We start from the raw sequence: 16,186 nt of genomic DNA, 5'->3' as shown, positions 1-16,186 counted from the left end.
CACACACACACACACACACACACACACACACACACACACACACACAGTTGAATGTGGAGAGAGAGGTTGCGAAACAAAACCAAAAATAAATAAATAATACAAAACTTGGAAATAAATAATAAACAGTGATTATTATTGTTACTATTTGCACACCAAGTTTATGGGAGGTTGTTTAGCAGGCATTGTGTTTGGGGAGCCTAGGAGAGAGAGTCAACATGGTAATGGGGAAATCTGCCAAGGAAAAAGGTTATGCATAATTTATGGTGGATTAGTTTGGATGTAGAGGTCAATGAAGGCTAAATAGACTGATCCACAGACTGGGAGAGGTGGGAGTGGAATAGAGCAGCAGTGTCCTGGGGGGGTCTGGGTGCTTAGCACAGATGCACTTGCTCTTCATTAACACAGGAACCATCAGCTCACACATCTGTCAGCCCCATCATCAGTATCTTGCGTGTGTGTGTGGGTGTGGGTGTGGGTGTGTGTGTGTGTGTGTGTGTGCGTGCGTGTGTGTGTGTTACAGGACAGGCTTTTCCTATCGTTACCAGTGTGTACTATTTGACCTGAGTTATGTTCATAGCTCTGTGCAGAATGATAAAGGTACAATTAAAAAAATTAAAAGTCTGTTCCCGGAATGGTGGAGCTGTTTTGTGATTTATCCACAATGGTAGCGCAGGGCTCTGCTGTCCGGGGCAGATGTATTGGGGTTCCCAGCAGACTGAGAGCTGGTTGTTAAATGATCTCCATCGGCCAAGCTTCTGTTCTAGTTGACATTTCCTCCTCTGGCTTACAGCATCTCTGGGCTAAGGGGGGCTGTGGGTGGGTGTTGGGGGGGATGGGGGGGGGATGGGGGGCGAAATGTCAGAGCACTATCTGTGAGAGTACGATATCACTGAGGACTCGAGCTATACAACACACACCGGGCCCCGATGTGACTGATGACTCACAGGCAGACACAGACACTCACACACACACACACACACACACACAGATATATATACACACACACCAAAAGAGGCATGCCAAAACAACCTGCCAATTATTCACCCAAATGGAACCTAGCAGATATAAGCCACAGGAAAATGGTACCACAAAATACCACAAAAGGATGAAATAAAAATACTCAGATACCTTCAGATACTCAAATATTATTTTTTACAACCTACCGTATATTACACATGTGTAATAACCAACCCATACACACGTTACGACCGAGGTCAATGAATAAGTGGCACATCAAAGGAGATTTCAATATTCAATATTTCACAAGCTTGCCATGAAAGCTAACTTCACGACACAGATCTCCCTATTCCGTACATTTATTTGATAATAAATGATATTAAAAGATGTATGAAGATCATCTCAGAGGAGCGTGGGCCGTCATTTGCACGGGGGGCAAAACAGGGATTACGGCTCACCATGTCAGCCACGCGCTATCTCATTATTCCTGCCTCTTGATGTTTCATGAGTGCGGTGCTATTTGGGACACAAATTCACTTCAGTAGAACCTCAGGCTTTAAAAGCGAAGGAGTTGACAGGTTTTTAACACCAGACATTCATCAAAACCCCGCAAACGGATGGAATAATCTTATGAAAATCAGGCAGTGGACTGGAATGAATGGAGCGAAAGGAGGGAGAGAGAGAGAGAGAGAGAGAGAGAGAGAGAGAGAGAGAGAGAGAGAGAGAGAGAGAGAGAGCGAGTGAGTGAGAGACAGAGAGACGGGGAGAAAGAGAGAGAGAGAGAGAGGGAGAGAGAGAGAGAGAGAGGGAGAGAGAGAGGGAGAGAGAGAGGGAGAGAGAGAGAGAGAGAGAGAGAGAGGGAGAGAGAGGGAGAGGGAGAGGGAGAGAGAGGGAGAGGGGGGGAGAGGGAGGGATGGAGTCTTGTGGTTAATTACAAAGGAGGATTTATTTTAGATTTGGTTCTATGCATTCCGAGCAGCCTACGAGGCTGAACCTGTCAGGGCGTTGGATTGCTGCAGCACAGCCAATCGCAAAGGAGCAGGGTAATTAGCACGATACTGTATTCACTTTAAAGAAACATGAAGGGGGGTTTTGATGATGAAAGCAAATTACAGAGCCCTAATGACACTCATTTTGGATCTTTTCAGGCTCTTTTGTCCCACTGTGGCTCTTTAAACGGCGGTGGAGGAGCTCTCCTGGAGAGCGCGCGTGTGCGTACGTGCGTGCGTATGTGCGTGCGTGCGTGTGCGTGTTTTCTCTGTGCTGCAGGGGGGATGTTGAGACCAGAAGAGGGATAGGGATTGACAATGGACCCGCTGCATTCTGAAATGCCTGTGCAAAATGAAGACACACCAAATTTGCTTAAAAGGGTCTTTGAGCTGTCATTACTGCGCAGGGGTCTGCTGTGCATGTCAATGTGCTGGGGAGAAGAGGGTGGGCACTGGGCCAGCGGGTGGGAAGGGGGGGTGACGGGTTTGCAGTGGCACTGTGTGTGTGCGTGCGGGCGGGCGTGCGTGCATGCGTGCGTGTATGCGTGTCTGTGTGTTTGGTCTGGGGGTGGGGGTGGGGGTGGGCACCTGGCCAGGGGATAGGGAGAGCTGGGCAAGGAGAAGAAACTTCAACTCAGCACGAGATCAGGGCCAGCTGCATAACAGTAACAGTGGCTTTGCTGAAAGCGATCCCCCGATCCAATGCATTAAGCCTCGTTTCTTCATCGCCGCAACAAAGGTCATTAGATAGGTCTTTGTGCGGGCTAACGTCAGAAGAAAACCTGAAAGCTGCAGCCATGACATTTTCGACGGTTATTCCGTTATTCAGCTTTTTAAATCCCTTGCAATAAGCCACAAACTATGTATCAAAAAGCTTCAGACTGTGGAGGCTCACCGCTGATCTCATATCAGATATGACCGGTATTATCATAAGAGCAGATCTGCCGTCAGTGGGAAGGGGCGGCTCCTGCTGTACTGTAACTATCCCCAGCGTTGGCAGATCAGTGTTTTCATCAGCACGAGGCGTTTCGGCAGGATTTATTACCCCGAGCCCCTCGCTGTTGACACGAGTGTGATACCATTTGGTGTGAGATAGTGTCCCACCGCGGCGTGTAATGATGTTATTCCCTCTTCCTATCAGCAGCAGATGAACCGTGCGCCGATACCTTCTCCCAGCCAGATTAGATCTGCCTTGTTTTTTATTTCATAACTGCCAACGCCGCTTGCCCTTGGAATCCGAGGAGCCCGGGGGTAACGCGACACGCCAGCGGTGGGAGGCCACCGCAGAGATTGCGTCGTTCGCGCGGTAGGAATGCCGGGAGATAGCGTAATGTTATGACGGCGTCATTTCCAAGGGGCCGGGGGGGGTGGGGCGGGGGGGGGGGCGTTTAAGTGATTACAAGAGCTCCAAATGAACTGAGAGTGGTGTGTCAGCGGTGTACAACAGGAGATAAGCTGCAGGGGGGGGAAAGTCTCAGGAGTTGTAATTTAATCCCATCACCTGATGTTCCGAGGGCCACCCCTCCATCTTGTTTTATGGCAGATTGGATCAATAATCGGGGCTAACAAACACGTCGCTAGGCAGAGAAGACCAAACAGCGCAGTAGGAGAACGTACCGCGTCGCCATACTTACCAGACTGGCACAATGTGTCTTCATTGAGCATCAACGGAGGGTTGAGGGCAAGTTGTAATTCAGCAGAGGCCGAGGCCGAGGCCGAGGCAGAGGCCTCTTGAGTCGCGTAACCGGCGTCGCCGCCGCCGAACAATGTCGCCTCACGCGCGACGGCCGTCAAAACAAAGCTAAAAAAAAAAAAAAGGAAACGAATGGTTTTCAAGTGCGCGGCGAGACCTTGGGACGCGCTCGCAAACATGTTTCCCTTTTAACGCCGTTCCTTTTTTTCCCCTTTCTTTTCTTTTCTTCCAGGCCCCGTGCTTGCTCGATTACTTTTCCTCCTGACACTTATCTGTCATGAACTGCGCCTTGGCGTTTTGTACGGGATTGATTTATCTGTCTGCCTGCTGAGTTGTTAATGTTGAGCGGCCTGTCGTGGAGGGCGTAATCGAGCCTCTCTTGTGTGGGCATTGTGTGAACGGTGCAGAGTGGGGAGCCGACACGTGAACGAGCGTCTCCGGCTCACGCTCCCTCTCTTCCTCGCCTTGATTACCGGCGCTTTACTTGTCTCCATTAGAATCCACAATTAGGTCTGATTGGAGCTTTTTGTCTCATTGAGGTGTTCGGGTCCCTGCCCTCTTGAGTGGCTTCATTCAAGTTCGCTTCGTACTTGTGTGGAGAACGGATTGTGAAGCGATCCTGTTTAGGATCACAAAGGAACAACGAGTTACGTAATTTACTGAAAGAACACGAAATTGAAGGATGTTTTACTTTAAATCTATGTGAAGTAAGAAATATGGATGGATATCAGGAGCCAGCTTCCATCATGATCTATACTAGATTCTGATAACAATTCAAGGTGCCTTTATGGCAAATTTATAGGTATGTTGTGTCATGAAGCCTAGCCTGCACAGTTTATTACATGCTCTGAATACCAGGAGAGTCATGATAAAATATTGCAATATAATTTCCATATAACAATTCACCCTGGGTGTCACCTGCCTCCTGCCTCCTGCCTCCTGCTCATCGCTGCTATGCATTTTAAAATGTTACTTCTTTTTTTTCTCTCTCTCTCTCTCTCTCTCAATCTCTCTCTGTCTCTCTCTCTGTCTCTCATTCTCTCTCTATGTCTCTCATTCTCTCTCTCTCTGTCTCTCATTCTCTCTCTCTGTCTCTCATTCTCTCTCTCTCTCTACCTCTTTCTCATTCTCTCTCTCTCTCTCTGTCTCTCATTCTCTCTCTACCTCTTTCTCATTCTCTCTCTCTATCCCATTCTCTCTCTCTATATATCTCAATCTCATTCTCTCTCTCTCTCTCTCTCTCTCTCTCTCTCTCTCTCTCTCTCTCTATCCCTCTGTCTTTTCAGGGCCAGTTTGGGTGTCATGATATGCAAATGAAAGTGTGAGAATGTGCCCTACTTCTTTTAAAATTAGACATTTGCGTGTATGATGAGGCTGCGTCACAGAGCCCTCCTCCAATACAAAGAGCCATGATTAGACTGATACTCCTGAAGACACACACACACACACACACACACACACACACAGACACACACACACACACACACACACACACACACACAAATGTCTTACTGGAGTCACAGCACACCACAGCTACCTAACTTTACTGTCTCTTCATGGTGTCACCTGACAAGATAAAGGTTGAATGAATATGAAAAAGAATGGATCACAATAAAAATGCATTTGGAATTGAAATTATGATTTGGGTGTGTTTTTTTATATTAACAATGTTTTTTATATTAACCATTCCACCCTCCTCTCTCTCCCTATCTCCCAATGTCTCTCCCCCACCCCTCTCTCTCCCCCACCTCTCTCCCCCACCCCTCTCTCTCCCCCACCCCTCTCTCTCCCCATGTCTCTCCCCCACCCCTCTCTCTCCCCCACCCCTCTCTCCCTCTCCCTCTCTCCCCATGTCTCTCCCCCACCCCCTCTCTCTCCCCCACCCCTCTCTCTCTCTCTCTCCCTCCCTCCACAGCTCGTATCGTACGGACCAAGCAGTGGTGTGAGATGTTGCCATGTCTGGATGACGAGGGCTGTGACCTGTTAGTAAACAAATCAGGCTGGACTTGTACACAACCTGGCGGCAGAGTCAAAACCACAACGGTGAGTTGTTCTCCCGACCCCCCCACCCCCCCACCCCCCCCCCCCCACACACACACACACACTCCTGCATTCTCCCCAACCACTGGCTCCACATACGTAGTTACCCACCAAATGACGCCTTTCTCTCGGCCTACAATAGCTTTTAGGGGTTCACCGCTAATGTGTAGCCAGGCACTTACCAACTGGAGCCCTCCCCGACTCGCTCACAGTGTTTCACAGCTTGGCTTGTGGCCAGTTATCCTCCAACCCCCCCCACCCCACCCCCCCCCCTCCCTCACCACCACCCCCCTCCCTCACCACCACCCCCCTCACCGCCCACCCCCTTCCCCCTCGGCGCACAGGGAGCTAGCTATAGCTACCGAGCTGGCAGCTGAGAGAGCCTGTTAATAAGAGTAGCCAGGTACACCTACAGTACAAGGCACCTAAAGTGCTTCTCCCTTCCCCTCTCCACAATACGGCAGTTTGTTTACCTTCTCATCACTGGCAATTAGCTTGAATTAAAGCCGCTCTTAACGCTAATGATTGGAACAGATGGGAAATCACTGCAGGTATTTTGCGAGACGCCGCCTTCGCTCCCCGCTCTCCCCGCTTCCCGTTTCCCCCGCTCCGCAGACGACACTTTCACCCCCGCCCGCCTCGCCATCTCCAGTAATTAAAGACTTTTAATTTGGGCGACATTTGTTACGCAACTGTGTCTCTCTCTCTCTCTCTCTTTCTCTCTCTCTCTCTCTCCCTATTTGCACCCTCTCTCTCTCTCTCCCCGTCTCTGAATGTCAACTCCGTGAACCCCGGCAGGCCTCGGGGGCATCATTAATGCATCTGTCATACAGTGTTTCACTCATCAGCTGACTAACTTGTTTACTCGTGTGCTGGAGAGTCACGGAGCGCCTCGGATTTGTGTTCCATTCTCCCAGGATGGAAAAAATGGAAATGGTACGGATGGTTATCAGACGCGGGTATTGCTCGCGGTCTTGTGTTCGACGTGCTAGCCTCTTAGCACGGTGAAGCACGCTACTCTACCTGATAACTTATCTTAGGAAACCATATACCGCATGCAGAGGATTCTAAAACCCATCTGTTATGTTTGACAGGTGTGTGTGTGCGTGTGTGTGTGTCTGTGTGTGTGTGTCTGCGTGGTGTGTGTCTGCGTGGTGTGTGTGTGTCTGCGTGGTGTGTGTCTGCGTGGTGTGTGTGTGTGTGTGTGTGTCTGCCTGCGTGGTGTCTGCGTGGTGTGTGTGTGTGTGTGTGTGCCTCCAATGTGTGTGTGTGAGAGAACAGGCGAGGGGGGGTCTCAGTTCTATTTCTAACCAGGGTTATTCATCAGGCCCCTGTTGACGTCCTCTTGGAGCTGACAGGTATTCATGCCTGCTCCAGCGTTCAGTTGGGCGGTCAGGCACCCAGCCAGTCACCAGGTGGCTGAGGAGGAGCTGCCTGTCTGGGGGGAGACGGATGGCTCAGAGCCCCTGAGTCTGGAGAACGGAGAGGCTGCCTCTGCATTGCATAAAGGCTGCCTCTGAAAGGTCCAGTGAGCATGTTTAGCCCGTCTCTCATCTCAGAAGAGACAAGGCACAGGGGTGGTTGGCTGAGCCTGCGTTGCGGGCCGACTCTTTCGAATAGAGCCTCGTTTTTATGACGTGTCGTGCGTGACAGTTGTATGTGTGACCTCGTTCTTGTTGAGGCTGACCTATGTCGTTCCTATTGCGGTACGGGTCACAACAGGGCATGTGGATGATGCTTATGAATCTCTCTGTCTTTCCTCACTTTCTTCTACCCCTTCCCTCTCTCTCTCCCTCTCCCTCCCTCCCTCTCCCTCCCTCTACCTCCCTCTGTGGTGTCATCCATCTTGGTCTGACACGGCCAGGAGAGTGAGGAGCTGGTGTTGGAGCTGCCAATATCAACATTATAGATTTTGTCAAGGGCAACTCTGAAGGCCTACGTATCAAGATTGATACCATACAGCAGTAAACTGCATTGTTTATCGGCTACCTTTATGAGTCATACTCACCTTGAGTAATATGTATGTACAGTACACACACATTTATGGCCAAGTTAATCTACCGTCGTCACAATGCCATAAGCAGTTAATTTGTCACTGCACTGAGGACAACGCTCAACCTAATATCTTCACAAAGGAGTTAAATATGTCATTTACCTCACCCCAGCAGTGTTAAACGCCGCCTAATGTGGTTTACTGCTTCTCAGAGACGTCCTCTGATGGTGATATAATATTAGTTCCAGCAGTCATCTCCGATATTCTTCCCATTGAATGGCTTATTGCCTGCCTCTCTCCTGAGAAGTGGAGGCCTCACGTGATGGCCCCCTCTATATTTTACTGGCAGATTAAACAACAGAAAGAGCCATTCCAACTCGCTGTGTGGCGTCAATGGGACCCGGCAAACGCTGGGGGAGGGAGCCATTATAGGAGAGTGAAATCATCTCAGGTTCCCTTATGATATTTCTGACAGCTTAATAGGACGAGCAATTCAAAAGAAGTCTGGGAGAAAGCAAGCTATGTGAGAGAGAGAGAGAGAGAGAGAGTGAGTCAGAGAGAGAGGGAGATTGTGAGTCGGAGGGAGAGGGAGAGGGAGAGAGAGAGAGAGAGAGAGGGCGAGAGAGAGAGAGAAAAGCTTGAGCCAGTCTGACAGAATTCGAGGCATTTTCAAATTGGAACACATCAAGGTGTGACCGTTGTCTTTTATGGTTTCAGACCATGTTCACTTTGTGAAAAGGAATCCGTTTCTTCAACAGTTCATTTCATGAATGTGTGATAATTACCCATTCCTGTCAGAAAATAACCTGTTAAAAGTAAGATATCTGATGTTCAAAAAGACAGCTCTTAGACTCACTACAGTACAGCAGACTTTGTATCACAGCAGAAACACAGTCCCCTTCAAATCAATATTTACCACTCTTCAAATATCATCTTTCAAAAGCTTTATCACCCAAAACCCTCACTTGTTACAGTGTACTGCGTTGCAATTGAAATTTGTCAAGATTGCTTGCACTGTCTCTGGAAGTCTGCCTTTCGGATGCCCTCATTCATTCAGAACAAACATTGACTCAACTGCAATCTCCAGGCTTGTCTGGAACACTCTTGATTCACAATGATTAAACACAACAAACAGCCGTCTCCGTTGTGGGGATACACGGCTCCTCTGCTTTAACACACTGATTATACCGTGCACGGAGGGTGAGGCGCTTAAGTGTCCGGTGATGATCTTAATCAGCTGTTCCATTAGGTCTAGCCTGATTGGGCTATTTAGACACGGAACAGAGTGTTGTGTAGGTGGCATCCACTGAGAGAAGGACTCTGATTACTGTAATCAGGACTGTTCTACAGCTGGAGGTGGAGGAGAGGAGCCCTTGTTTCTCGGTGAGGGTTCAGTTGAGTGTGAGGAGGTGCTAGGAACAGAGTGGGGGTACTTAATGAAGTGGAATGGGGGGGTAGTTCGCTGTGTCTTTGGAGGCTTCCTCTGAGTGCAGGAATAAGGTGTGTTTTGGGTGAGAAGATTTAATAAGGAGGTGGGTGTGTGTGGGTGTGTGTGTGTGTGTGTGTGTATGCAGGTATGTGCGTGCGTGCGTGCGTTTCTGTGATTGTGCACAACCGCACATCTACAAAGGTGGCTGAGCAAGAAGAGTCGTTTTTTTTCCCCCCCTGCCAACATGTCTAATATTTGTGTTTATACTTACCCATACATCTTTGAGTGTGTTCAGCCGAGTGTTAAAAGAGCTCTTTGGAATGGGGTCGTGAAGAGGGCTGGGCCCAAGCCTATCACACCGGAGAGGCTAGGAGATGACAGGAGTCCCGGTAGTGCTGGAACTGATACAGCCCTCTGTAATTGATCCCTTTGGGCCCTGCTGGCACCACAGGACACATCCAGTTGAAGCTTTAACAGCGGCACCACTGAGAGGACAGATGCTTGGCCATGCAAACAGACTCCTACGGCACTGCAAACCATTAGCTCTCTCTCTGCCAACTCTTGTCCCGGCCAGCCAAGTCAGCACTACTACCTACCCCTTGCCCTCCCCCTTGCTCGTCCAACGTCCAGTCCTCCATTTTGAAAGGAGTCACTGAAAAACAGACGGAAAGACGGAGGCGTAGACGGGACGTGGCTGAATGGAGATCTCACCTACGTTGTTTGTTTGGTTTTTTTGCACCTTTGTTCTTCACCTACCCAGTAGGTGTTGGGAGCGTTTGACTCATTTCGGGCTATTTTTCCGTTCCCTTGTTCGTTGGGTAATCAAGGTGTGTCCGCTTGCATGTTAGTCACGTGGTCGACACTGCAGCGGCCCAGGCCGACGGCCTCAGCGATTGGCCAGAACTGTCTATTGTACCCTGAATAAGCAGGAAGTCGAAACCAGCTCCCATTCATCGGAGCCAAGCAACGGGTTTGTTCCAAGAAGCAGAGAACTCAAAAGACAAATACTTGTCAAAAGCCGAAATTGGTCTCTCATTTCTCCTCGGCCAGAGTAGTTGGTAACGTGTCTTTGTGTTCTCCAGGTAGGTGGTTTACCACTGTATAATGTAATACACAGTGCCTTCGGAAAGTATTCATACCCCTTCACTTTTTACACATTTTGTTATGTCATAGACATCATTGAAAATGGATTAAATTAAAAGAATTTGCCATCAATCTACACATAATACCCCAGAATGACAAAATGAAATTTCAGTAAATGTATTAAAATTCAAATACAGAAATACCTCATATACATAAGTATTCAGACTCTTTGCTATGACGCTCTTAAAATTAGCTAAAATGCAAACATTTCATCAACAAATCACTCAATAAGTTAAAATTGAGTCCATCTTAATGCAAGGATAATAGTTCATGTAATTTTGGTATTAATATCTTTGTTTTTATAGGGTCTCTGATTTGCATAGGAATCAATTACACACATGTACATGTGGTATTTCTGTATTTCAATTTGAATCAATTTACTAAAACTCCTAAATAACTGTTTTTGCTTTGTCATTCTGGGGTATTGTGTGGATTGATGGCAAATTCTTTTAATTTAATCCATTTTAAATTGAGTCTATAACACAACAACATGTGGAAAAAGTGAAGGGGTCTAAATACTTTCCAAGGGCACTGTATATATATATATATAAATAATGTTAGCTTGACAATGTCCATCAGAACAAATGTACTCCCACACACACACAGATCTCTCTGGAAAGTTTGAAAATAATGAGAGTATGAAAAATGTATTTGCAGAGGTGAACGTTTTTGAGGGGAGGAATTGTAATCATTGATTACTGTGTATTGTTGCTGAAGCTTTTTCACAATACCATGAAAATGAGGCATGTAGTATGTGTGTCTGTCTGTGCGTGCGTGCGTGCGTGCATGCGTGCGTGCGTGCGTGTGTGTCATTCCTTGCTTGAGCTTCATCACTCTAAACCTGACAATCCCCCCCCCCCTCCCTCCCCTTTCCTCCCCCACTCTCCCCCATGTGATTTCAGGCTCTATGACGTGACAGGGGTCCATCTCGAAACTCAGTCCCTCTACAACTATGGCGGAGAGCATCGGTGACCCTGACAGACAGCTCCAATCAACCACTGGTCCAGAACAGACATGAAACACAAACACAACCAACTTCAAACCACGGTGGGCCTTATAGACTCGGCAAGGTACAGAACGACTCAAAACGACTCGATGATTCAGCATGGAACATAACAAGTAAACAATCTCTTGAATCTGTTTACGATTCTGTAGAATAGCATCATATAATGATCCAGAGAATGTTGGAGGCTCCGTTTGCCTCTAAGGCTCAAGGTCTCTCTGTGTACACGTTTGCTACGATAAATCCATTGTGTAATGGCATTAGGAAAAGCCATTGATTTCTGCCCTGATTTTCCTTTGTTCTATTGGCATGTCTTACAGTATATGCTGTATTGTGTCAATTACTGAGCATGACATCCATCTGCAGGATAACACCACACGCCACCCAGGCCAGACTGTCTCATAGTATGTTTTTCATGAATCAGACAAAAACCCATGTCGTAAATGTGCACAGATCTCGTAATAAAATGATACAGGCGGACCTATATCACAGTAAAGCCTGTGATACAAACATGGCCCTCCTGCTATATGGTCTATAATGTCAGCATTTATGCTTTTACATTTCAATATAGATACGTGGGATGAAAGACACATGACTGTTTATGCTCCCCTGGAGAATAATGGCCCTCTCACTGCGGGTGATAAATGTGTGTAGTGTGGTGTATATGTGTGTAGTGTATATTTGTGCAGTGTATGTGTGTGTAGTGTATATTTGTGTAGTGTAAGTGTGTGTAGTGTAGTGTATATGAGTGTGTAGTGTATATAAGTGTAGTGTAGTGTATATTTGTGTAGTGTATATTTATGTAGTGTATATGTGTGTAGTGTCGTGTATATGAGTGTATAGTCTATATAAGTGTAGTGTAGTGTATATTTGTGTAGTGTAAGTGTGTGTAGTGTCATGTATATGAGTGTGTAGTCTATATAAGTGTAGTGTAGTGTATATTTATGTAGTGTATATTTATGTAGTGTATGTGTGTATAGTGTAGTGTATATTTATGTAGTGTATGTGTGTGTAGTGTAGTGTAGTGGAGTGTGTAGTCTATATAAGTATAGTGTAGTGTATATTTGTGTAGTGTATGTGTGTGGAGTGTCTGCCAGTTGTTTTCCCATGGGGACCATACCGCCCGCTGACAGACGACAATCTATAATTTGTCTGTCCGTTTTACTGTACGGACGTCAAAGTAAATAGGAGTTAAACTATTGATGGATAAGCGAAAGCATCCATTTCTTTTCCTGATGGAGCCCACGCTGAGCTTACGTATGTGATCTCATATTGAGGTTTACTGTACTGTACACTGTGTAATGTACAGTACACGGCGTCTCGATTTAGAAACAGGCACTCCTTTGAAGTGTTGAGGAAATGTGATATGAAAAGGGGCTGATTAAGATAACACCAGCAATAGCTTTGAAATCTCTCTCTCTCTCTCTCTCTCTCTCTCTCTGTCTCTCTCTGTCTCTCTCTGTCTCTCTCTCTCTGAGAACGGGCGGAGGAGCAACAAGGGGATATCAAAACACAAACTAACAAGAACATGTGTAACGTACCTCAATTCTCCAAACTGCTTTTTTTAAAATTATTATTATTATTATTTTTTAATATCATATCTGCTTCAGGAAATCTTCTGTACAATTATTCCATCACTTATCATTCTAAATGATATGATTTTTCATCTCTATTTTTTTTTGGGGGGGGAGAACATGATATATATCATTCTGCCTGCCTTCCACAAAAATGTAGGATGAGTTATTTCTTCTTAATTCGTCTTGATCGTCGTGCCCTTGATTGGGATATTTGGGGACAAACGGATCACTTTGCCTGCATGCCTGCCTGCCTTCCACACAAATTAAGATGGGCCACTGTGGTATGACATTTTGGTTTGACGTGTCGGATGAGTTCTCTGGGTGTAAATGTCAGGCTGGGGCCATATGCTCTGCCTCAGTAGTCTGCTATCCCCAACACCCAGGTGGAAAACTCCATATGTTCTCCAAATAAACACTCATCTTTGGCTCCGGTGGAAGCATGGGGATACACACACGCGCAAAACACACACACACACACACACACACACACACACACACACACACACACATAGACAGACACATGCAAAATACAAATACACACACACACACACACACGCACACACTCACACACACACATGCACACACACACACACACACACACCCTCCTCCCTCCATCCAGCTCCACAGAGAGACAAGAAGCCATATTTTACCTGCCTGAGTTGAGTTGTTTTTCTTGTTCGTGGCAAAGTGTGATGGGAAAATATAGATAATTATTGATTGATTCGTTCTGTTGCCCTCGTAACCGGAGGGATCGCAGCCGTTTGATGTGTACTGAAGCTGTGTGTCTCACGGCCTGACAACACCGGTGAATTCTGCAAATGCAACACCTCATGCTCTTGTCTATAATGTGACACCACACGCTCTTTCTTATACCGCGTCACCCGAAAGGTTGAAACCCTCTTGAGCATTTAGTTACATCCAACAGCTCAGTTATTTTCCACAGTATCATAAAAAAAAAAATCAGTTCCGGAGGCCAAAATAAAATCTATGCAGAAGGAATAGGCTATCATATTTTTGTTCATATAAACTATAGCAATAATCATAGCCTCGCCTGCGATTGTTATTTACAAGGCACAATCGCTCACATTCATTGCTCCGTTAACAGACAGCCCTCCATTTCACTGGGATGAGATTTTTAAGAGATAAGTCACTGTTCACAGTTTACCACAGAGAGCGAGGGAGATACTTGAGCAGCACAATGCGAAGGACGATTGTGTCGACAGAATCTCGCAGCCTGCGGTCTATTTAAATCCATTTGCATCCAAACTCCCCGGAGATCTCCCAGAGACACCTTGCCACCGCGCAATGCCATTCCCATTTCCCATAAGTCATTGGTTATCCAGCCCTAGATTAATCTCTGCAGCACCACTAGAGGGCAGTGTCAATGCCATCCCACAGTGCTAAGGGCAGCGGTGTCCAGAGTTGGTTCTAATTACCTGGGCGTGTATAGCACTTGTGTATTAGCCCAGGCTTGTCTCTCTTCTTAGTGTTGATACTCCTGGGTCATTTCATACCTTCTCCACTGCAACCGTGACATTATCTTATTAAACGGAGGTTCGTTTAGATCCTGATTGGCCCCCGCTGCCATCCCCTGGTTGTTTTATCTGCAGACATGCTAGCGTTTAATCTAACACCTGCCCCCCTTTCATGGCAATTTGCACTCTGTGTAATTGTCAAGAGTTCATCATTATGAATTAAGCAGCAGCGAGATCTTGGAAGGCATCAATGCCTTCATCAAGTTGGCTGGAGAGAGAGAGCACCCGGACCAGATGGCGTCGGATGTTTCCCAGATTTTCTTTTGCGGAGGATTAATTGTTTTACAGTTCTGCTCCGTAAGACTTGTTTTCTTATTGGGTTAACACACCCAGCGGAGTTCTAAATATTTGACTGCCAGAACATATTCGACCCGACAATTAATAAGCTGTCGACTTTCTCATTTTCCGAAAAGTCCTTTAATAGAGCTTTGCACATTGAAGAGACTTAATGCAATCAACTGTTATGAAATGGGAGCAAACGCAAGGTCTACCCACACCAGGAATATTAAAGTTACCATTGATTACCATTGATTTCGCCTGTGTTATGACAGCTTTTGTGTTTCTATTGATCTCCAGGTCTCTTAACACAGTCAGCAGCAGAGACACCTGGGGGAACGAGGGGGTGACGTCCCACTCTGGCCTCTGGAGAAGCTGTTTCCTATGCCCTGGCCCCTGTTTTCCTGTCTCCAAGGCCCCCCTCCATCCACTGTAGATACCCTGCTGTCTGTCATTGGATCAACATGTCTGTCCGCCTCTTTTACATGTCTGCTTTGTAAATGAGCAGCGCCCACTAGTGCCACGGAGGTCTGGTGCCTGTTAGCGCCTTGGCCAGAGCACATGGAGATCCGGGGGACGTTTTGGACTACTTTTACGCTACTGTCTGCTGTGATCATCGAAGGGAACCTTCTCTTCCTTCACCTGTCCTCTTTGTTTAAACTGTCACGGATCCAGAGAGGCAGGAGTCCCAGAGGACACGGGATCGCTCCAGACCAGAACCCTGCAGATGCCTGAGCCGGCACCAGACTGTGGACCGACCCAACTGCTCACTGCTAGCCCTGTGAATAGGCCTTCTGCTGGAGTTCACCGTGGCACTCTTCATATTTTTATAGACCAAAGAGGAAAAAATAACTACAATTTGAGACACAATGGACCAGCTGGCTAAAAGAAAGGGATACTTGGAACTTGCATTTCGTCGCTAAGCAACAATGACCAGCCCATGCATAGATGTGGAATTTTAGAGGACAGACTAGGTACTTGTGCAAACTGAACATAGAGGCTAGAGGGATTCATGTACACAATCAAAGGAGGACCTTTAAAAACTTTGCTGACATTTTTTCTCGGACTAAACCCACCACTGTATTTTGAAACTGGAGATATAGGTACTGTATACATATATCTGTGTATAAAATTCAGATTTGCATTTTTCAATAGCTGCAATTTGGGACAGTTTGCAATAAGCATGGTTGGTAACAGTAAAAGAGTAAAAACTGCTGATCATCAGACAAAAAGAGAATATTGAAGCTGTCATTTATGATTGCGGAGGGGGGATAAAAAAAAAAGAAGTCATTAAATGTATTTTGAAAGGCCTAAAAGTTATATATTTAACAGTTTTATATGTTGTACCTTTGTAGAGAACCTTATTCGACATGAATAATGTGGTCACAATGCTGGTAGTAGAACCGTGGAACGTAGAACAAGTTCTGACGTTCCTACGCTGCTGGTTTGTTCTGCTACATTTCTGTTCTCACGTCAGTGGCTGCTTTCTCTCATACCCCATCTCCCGACATGACGCAGACTCGCTGTTTATCAAAAAAAAACATGAGAAGA

The 16,186-nt window shown here is 46.5% G+C and overlaps 1 protein-coding gene across 1 annotated transcript in view; it reads left to right on the top strand.

The window, feature by feature from the left end:
• The window catches only part of tafa5a (TAFA chemokine like family member 5a), a gene marked incomplete at both ends in the record, with an annotated part of 126,522 nt that overhangs the window by 68,369 nt on the left and 41,967 nt on the right, over nucleotides 1-16,186 (top strand). The window contains one exon of the mRNA XM_083691837.1: nucleotides 5,555-5,682. Within this exon, the coding sequence (XP_083547963.1) occupies nucleotides 5,555-5,682 (128 nt within the window). The remainder of the gene's footprint in view (nucleotides 1-5,554; nucleotides 5,683-16,186) is intronic.

Source organism: Argentina silus, assembly GCF_951799395.1.
Source record: "Argentina silus genome assembly, chromosome: 20".
NCBI lineage: Eukaryota > Metazoa > Chordata > Actinopteri > Argentiniformes > Argentinidae > Argentina > Argentina silus.
The sequence above is the reverse complement of the archived record's forward strand: the minus strand, read 5'-3'. Positions and strand labels throughout refer to the sequence as shown.